The sequence below is a fragment of the Capsicum annuum genome, chromosome 4 (assembly GCF_002878395.1).
Source record: "Capsicum annuum cultivar UCD-10X-F1 chromosome 4, UCD10Xv1.1, whole genome shotgun sequence".
Classification (NCBI taxonomy): domain Eukaryota; kingdom Viridiplantae; phylum Streptophyta; class Magnoliopsida; order Solanales; family Solanaceae; genus Capsicum; species Capsicum annuum.
This window is the reverse complement of record NC_061114.1, coordinates 148,686,256-148,694,314: the sequence shown is the minus strand read 5'-3', so window position 1 is coordinate 148,694,314 and position 8,059 is coordinate 148,686,256. Positions and strand designations below refer to the sequence as shown.

General features: G+C 35.7%; 1 protein-coding gene across 2 annotated transcripts; it reads left to right on the top strand.

The window, feature by feature from the left end:
- Positions 1-589: 589 nt before the first annotated feature.
- Positions 590-3,775, top strand: LOC107867954 (lysine histidine transporter 1). 2 transcript variants are annotated; one of them, XM_016714464.2, is made up of 6 exons: positions 590-1,019; positions 2,023-2,803; positions 2,894-2,999; positions 3,135-3,226; positions 3,324-3,392; positions 3,492-3,775. In XM_016714464.2, the coding sequence occupies exons 1-6, from the start codon at positions 838-840 to the stop codon at positions 3,588-3,590; spliced, it is 1,329 nt and encodes a 442-aa protein (XP_016569950.1). In that variant the 5' UTR covers positions 590-837; the 3' UTR covers positions 3,591-3,775. The 2 variants fall into 2 exon arrangements, with proteins under 2 accessions (XP_016569950.1, XP_047267962.1); XM_047412006.1 differs by having other exon boundaries at positions 591-1,019; positions 2,430-2,803.
- Positions 3,776-8,059: the final 4,284 nt, after the last annotated feature.

Genomic DNA, 8,059 nt, shown 5'->3' with positions numbered 1-8,059 from the left:
GTGAGGCAGTCAAAATGCGTATTATTAGAGATATGTACTCTTTTTCCTTCACTAGATTTTTTTTCCTACTGAATTTTTTCTAGTAAGGTTTTAACGAGGCACATTATCTACCAATTAGACATTCAAGGGAGAGTGTTATAAATGTATTTACATTATAGTGAATGTCTATCAAGATCTATCAAGATCTACTTTGATATCTATTAGGATTTGAAGCATCCGTCTTTTACTCAAAAGTAAATTTCCCCTATAAATAGAGGGGTTTTGTTCATTGTATTTACAATATTATGATCTCTCATCCCTCAAGAGAAGAAATAAGAATCTCTCTATTATCTCTACTCTTCTTCTTTATTCTTTCTTATTTTATAAGAGGTATAATGAATTTGGTTTACTTTGCAAAATATTTTGTCCGCCAAATTTTGAAAACCAATATTATTAGGGAATGTTTTGGCCTATTTTTTGTCGTAATACATTCTTGTGGTAATTACACAATTTCTGGACATAACAATTTTCTAGACATGCGGAACTATCGATAGCCTGTATAATTTGTCGCCATTTTCGGATCTTTGACGTATATATAAGAAAAAGTTTATAGAAGTACATACAGTGAGGGAATTGCATGCGCTTCTTTGTAGGGTTAATATTGAGGACTCTACATTCACCGTTGAGTCCTTTTTTGTTCCCTATTAATCTGTAACTTCTACTTCTTTTTTACACTTTCGGTTCCCTCCACAAACTAAAACAGAAAAAAGAAATCTTTCTTTATCATAAAACACTTCACGAAAACACAGTTGAAAACGAAAACAAAAACATCTATTTGATAAGTAAGAAATAAAAGCGATGACTCACGTTAATGAAAAAGAAATTGATGATAGAACGGAGGAGCAGAAAGCAATAGATGCATGGCTTCCCATCACATCCGATCGAAATGCGAAATGGTGGTATTCTACTTTTCATAATGTCACTGCCATGGTTGGCGCTGGTATCCTTAGTCTCCCGTATGCTATGTCCGAGATGGGATGGTATGTTTTTTATCTACGGCTGTGGATTTTTGATTGGACACCCAACTTAGGGATGATTTTTCTTTATTTTTTTTAAAAAATTAATCTCATAAGATAAGCTATAAATATTTTTGTTCTTGTAAATTATCTGATTACGGAAAATTTGGATTTTTTAAAGTTAAATTATTAGTAATTATCAAAAGGATTTTTTTTTTAATATTTGCTAAAACGAAAAAAAAAATCACATAAATTGAAAAAGATAGATTACATATTATTTTTTTTCAAGGGGTTTGGCTATTTATTTCTTTTTTTTTTTTTTGTTTCTATTAATTCTTTTGACAATAACTATTTTAACTTGTGCATTACCGCTATCAGTTTATATATCTTATATTTATATTTTTTTAGAATTTCGCAATGATAATATCATCTTTTAATTTTTTTTTAAATATAAGAATGTTTTTTGCATGCTAGGGTCCTTTAATTAATGAATACAAGATTCAAAATATATCGCTGTAATCTTACTTCAACTTCAAATCCAATAAAACTAAATACATAATGAAAAAAGAGAATATTATCTTTTACAAATTCATATTATGTTCGTCTATAATATTACAAAATTTTAGATAGTTGTGATACCACTAAAATTTAATCAGGTGTCGGTCTTTTCAATGGCTCAAATCTATTTACATGCACACGATTATATTATAGAGAACATAGAAAGAAAAAAAAAAGAAACCTCTACTAAAATCCTTGCATGCAGATATTTGTGGATGTACAGTTCGAGGGATTAATTCAATTGAACCCATTTATATATAGAGAGAGAGAGCAAGAAAGAAAAAAAAGAAACTACTACTAAAATCTATGCATGTGCAGATATTGATGGATGTATAGTTTGAGGGATCAATTCAATTGAACACACATATATATATGAATGTGAAACTCCTAAAAATTGGATTATGTATTATATATTTTTGGAAAACATGCATGCATGTTTTTGAAGGAACTCAAATGATTAATGTTGCAGGGGGGCTGGGATAGTAGTAATGTTGATGTCGTGGGCTATAACATTTTATACAATATGGCAAATGGTAGAGCTGCATGAAATGGTACCAGGCAAGAGATTTGATAGGTACCATGAGCTAGGTCAACATGCATTTGGTGAAAAACTTGGTCTTTGGATAGTTGTACCCCAACAAATAGTAGTGTACGTGTGTTCTTGCATAATATACATGGTTACAGGTGGCAAGTCATTGAAGAAATTCCATGAAACAGTTTGCCCTGATTGTCAACCAATAAAACTCACCTATTTCATCATCATCTTCTCGTCTGTTCACTTTGTTCTTTCTCACTTACCCAATTTTAACTCTATATCATTTGTGTCCTTGGCTGCTGCCGTCATGTCATTGACATATTCGACTGTCGCTTGGGCAGCATCTGTAGGGAGAGGGATTGAAGGTAGGGTAGTGAGCTATGAACTTAGGGGTGAAAAGACAAGTGACAATGTGTTCATGTTCTTGAGTGCTCTTGGAGAAGTGGCTTTTGCCTATGCTGGCCATAATGTAGTTCTTGAGATTCAAGCCACTATTCCTTCAACACCAGAAAAACCTTCTACAGGTCCTATGTGGAAAGGTGTATGGGTAGCTTATCTCATTGTCGCTGTTTGTTACCTCCCGGTGGCTTTCATTGGTTATTGGGCCTTTGGTAATCACGTCGAGGATAACATCCTGCTTTCGCTGGAAAAACCGATGTGGCTTGTTGCTGCTGCTAACATGTTTGTTGTCGTTCATGTCATTGGAAGTTATCAGGTACCTACATACCTTCTAACTTCAATTCATTTTGTTCACGGTATTACCAATTCCTGAAGTTACCAATTGTTGTTGTTAACTTGTTTGTAGGTTTTTGCAATGGCAATGTTTGACATGATAGAGACATATGCAGTGAAAACTGTCAAACTTAAACCTTCCACTTTTCTTCGCTTCACAGTGCGTACAATATATGTAGGTAAGTGGTTGGGTTTTTTCATTATTTTTTTATTTTTCTCGTCTTAACTTCTTCTTTACGTCCATTTAATTTTAATTACTTTGATAGATGGAGAACGAGTCATCAATTTTTACTTCATCACCTTTTTCATTGTAGCACTGACGTTGTTCGTGGGAATGTCCATACCATTCTTTGGTGGGCTAATGGGATTCTTTGGTGGATTTGCTCTGGCGCCAACATCGTATTACGTAAGTTAATTACAGAAGGATTTAGTAACTTTGTTTAATATTATACTATCAACTAGTATTGATTGACCTCGCCCTTTATTCTTTTCCCCCTCTACAGCTTCCTTGCATCATTTGGCTTATCATTGTAAAGCCGAAAAGGTTTGGTTTCTCTTGGTGGATGAATTGGGTGCGTACAATTTGATTTTGTTTGATACATTTAAGTTTTTAGTAATTCTTATCTAATTTCATTTACTTACTTTGTTTTTTCTTTCCAAATAAATTTCAGTTCTGCATCATAATTGGGATATTGCTGACTGTTTTATCTCCCATAGGAGGGATGTGGACACTTGTCAAACAAGCCAAGGATTATCGTTTTTATCAGTGATTCACAAATTCTTTCAGAAAATCAACGACTGTAAAAAGTTGTCTTTTTGCCCTTTTACTATTTGTTTTTTTTTACATTTATTTTTGAGAACAATTAATTGGAACAAAAGGAATATGTTGTTATAGATGCGTAGCTGCCTTTGTGAATAATACTTGGAAATAAAATATCTTAATTTAGAAGTACTATCTAATATCTCTAGTTCGTTTTTTCTTGACGAATGTAAAACCTATAATTAAGTGATGACTATCATTTACAGGCACTAACCAGTCACCAATGTGTTAACATTCTTATTTTCAGCCTTCTTATATTTTATTCTTCTTTTTATTTTTAATCACTCCCCTCCGTAAGCCCCCGTCTCCGAACCTCCTCTGTACTCTCTCCTACATGCCCTTTGAACTTATAATGCACGAATAAAAATCTTAGCGATATGGTCTCGTCAATCTTTTCCCCAAACAGATTAACCACATCGTCCCCCCATGGCTCAACTTTGAATATTAGAGCTTTTTCATTGATAAACATTAGAATGTCTGTATTTATTATTTTTATCTCAAAATAGTAGTCGACTATGCACTTCTTCTCTCTTTCTATTTTATTTTGGCATTTAATAAATTTCAATTTTCAATATTTTTTGGATAAACCTAAATCCAGTCCAAACACAATAACCCAAAATAAAATAAAAGCATAAGAATTAAATAATAACAAAACCCCAAAATACAATCTCAACTGATATAATAAAGGAAATACGGCAAGTCTCACGATATCCTAAGTCTGAAAATCACAGTACAGGCCTCTATGAATAAGAAATCCAATAAATGATTCAACATCCAAAATGAGCAAAACATAGTATAAGACTAAAATAAAAAAGAATTTGATAGAGCCAAGGACCAACTACTGCTAGCTCAGAATCTCTAGGAGTAATCAACATTGCCTAGATCAACGTCTTATGGTTCACCAGCTCAGAAGGTGCACGGAAGGTGGAGGAAAGGAAACCATAAGTATAATAAGGTGTACCCAGAAGTGTCATAGACCAACCTTTTTTCAATGTAATTGTCAAAGCCAATCAAACAAATCATCTAGAACAACCAAACCTGAACATAGTAAATACCACCCTCATCTAACAGTAAATATACACACCTCTTAATCCCAAGTCCTTACCACAAAAACTAATCAACCAGGCATATAAGTTCATGTAGCAAATATGATATAGTACAACAAAATAAATCATTGCTAGAATCGTAAAATCCACTTCCAAAACCAAAATAATTAGCCATATAGATATGATGAGTATGATGCATGTCAGACAATGTAATGGAAGAAATGAAGATGATCATATGATCCATGTTTATCCTACTTATAAGTTTAATGAAGTGAGGCGGGAGAATGAGGTAGTAGTGAGGCTAGAAGCACAGGAGGTAGGGAAGAGGGATAAGTTCAAGTATCTCGGGTCCGTGATCCAGAGTAACGGTGAGATTGACGAGGATGTCTCGCACCGTATTGGGGCGGGATGGATGAAGTGGAAACTTACATCGGGGGTGCTGTGTGATAAGAAGGTGCCGCCCAAGCTTAAAGGCAAATTCTATAGGGTGGTAGTCCGTCCGGCCTTGCTGTATGGAGCGGAGTGTTGGCCAGTTAAGAACTCCCACATCCAAAAAATGAAGGTGGCAGAAATGCGGATGTTGCGCTGGATGTGTGGACTGACCCGAGGGGATAGAGTTCGGAATGAGACTATCCGGGAGAAGGTTGGTGTGACTTCAGTGGAGTGTAAGATGCGGGAAGCACGATTGAGATGGTTCGGACACGTGAAGAGGAGGGGCATGGATGCCCCGGTCCGTAGGTGTGAGAGGCTAGCGTTGGATGGTTTTAGACGGGGTAGAGGTAGACCGAAGAAGTACTGGGGTGAGGTGATTAGGCGGGACATGGAACAGTTACAGCTCACCGAGGACATGACCCTAGATAGGAAGGGCTGGAAGATGCGAATTACGGCAGAGGATTAGGGCCAGTTCGGGTCGCTAGTGTAGGGAATTAATTGGTGGGGGTGTATTCCTGTTATGATTCTGTATTCAGTGTTTCGTGTTCCGTGTTCCATGTTTATTACGAATCTGTGTGCTTTCCTCTGCTTTATTATCCCTGCATTCCTGCTTTACTCTGTTTTATATTCCCTATGGGTGCCGTATCTATGTTATGTCATCTGCTGCTGTGCTGTACTATGTGTTTGTGTGATATCTCGTGACTTGAGCCGGGGGTCTTTCGGAAACGGCCTTTCTACTTCATCAGAGGTAGAGGTATGGACTGCGTACATCTTACCTCCCCCAGACCCCACTAAGTGGGAATATATTGGGTTTGTTGTTGTTGTTGTTGTACACCCTATATAGCTAGTAAAGACATATGGGGACTGCCTTGTCTATGTGCAACCCTCTAGATCTGCCCATAGGTCCATCACCCCAGATCTTTCTCTTGCTTTGATTCAGACATAGTGCAGAAAACAAGACCAAAAATCTCAATTACAGTGAACCACAGGTCAGACTACAACTCATGGTATCGGTTAATAGGTTGTGAGGTGACTCACGGAATCGATGCCCAAAAATAATAAAGTCCTAGATTCTCACGAGTCAGAGTATAACCCGTGGGGTGAACAATGAGTCATTGTTAAATCGTCGGAACCTATCTTCAAGATTTATTTTTCCTCAAACCACGAGCCACAATACAAAATTAGTTCATGGCTTGTACTAAAACTCGTAGAAATTCAAGTCTTAAGAAAAGTTCAACGTGGTCCCTGGAACTAAAGATCAAACAACAACTTGTTGAGTGACCAATGAGTCATGGAGTGACTCTTGCACCACTATGATAGAAAACATCAAAATAGGTTTTTAAGGGAAAATCAATAGTTTCCATATTCCCTATGCCCATACTAAATCATTTCAGTGTATTTTAAGATGTTTGGTGAATCATTCCCATTATTCCTAATACCTATACATAAAATTCACCTAAGTTAGAAAGAAGTCAGACAAGTCTATTTCAAGCAAGAATCTTGGGTTCAAGTTTAAGCTTTCAAATTCAAGTCCTTAGTTCAAACAGGTATGTGGGATTTCAATGAGGGTATCCTTTCAACCACGGTTCTAAAATTTTAGATTTTCAATTATAATTTTATGATATCATGATTTAGAGTGTTACACTTAATTATGCAAATTTCCTTGAAATCTGTTTCATTAAGATATTTGATGATTAGTATTAGTAGTCTTTATTTAATGATTATGCATGAATTTTTAGATGTATTTTCTTGTACAATTATTTGACCAAGGATTTAGCATGATTTGATAAATTTCAACTTGATATATCATAAATTGGTATATTTTGAAAACATGATCCCAGAATTTAGTAAATTTAGCATGACTAGTTCATGTAATTCAGAACATCAGTACATTGTAATTGTTTACTAGTGTCATGAGTTATTTTCAGATAGATAATTCAGTTGTTATGAGCAAATAGTAATATTATTTTGGAGGTAATATTTGGAATCTAGCCGAGATAGATTTCAGATAATCATTGTCCCAGAACTATCACTACAAAAAAATGGTTCAAATTGCGGGATTTTACGATTTGCGATGGTTTTAAACCCCGCAAAATGTTATTACGGCGGTTTTCAAAATCCCCGAAATACGAGCCGTCACAAACGATTTGCGGCGATTTTTTTCCGACCCCCACAATTAATTTGTGGACCCCCGTAATTAATTTGCGGGGGTCGCTATTCTAAATTTAATTTTTTTTTAAATAAATTTTTATTTAAAACTTGCGGGGATTAAAACCTCTGCAATTGTTTTATTTTTTAAAAAAATTTAGTAGGACAATCAACAACAACAACAAACCCAGTGTATTCCCACATAAGGCCCATCAATTTTCAATAACTAATTATAAATTCTAATTTTAGCTCAAATTTAATTGTTCCTTTAGGCATAATCTACAATCCAATATTTATCCAATTCATATATCATTAATACAACTGAGTAATTAAACATTGTAATAGACAAGCATATGAAAAATACATTGAACATTACAACAACAACAACAACAAACCCAGTGTATTCCCACCTAGTGGGGTCTGGGGGGGTAAAGATGTACGCAGTCCATACCTCTACCTCTAATGAAGTAGAAAGGCTGTTTCCGATAAGACCCCCGGCTCAAGGCACGAGATACCACACAAACACATAGTGCAGCACAGAAGCAGATTACATAACATAAATACGGCACCCATAAGTAATATAAAGCAGAGGAAAGCAGGGGAAAGCACACAGATTCGTAATACAACATGGAACACGGAACACGGAATCATGACAAGAATAAAACCCCCACCAAGTAATTCCCTACACTAGCGACCCGAACTGGCCCTAATCCTCTGCCGTAATTCGCGTCCTCCAGACCTTCCTATCTAGGGTCATGTCCTCGGTGAGCTGTAACTGTTCCAAACTAGTATC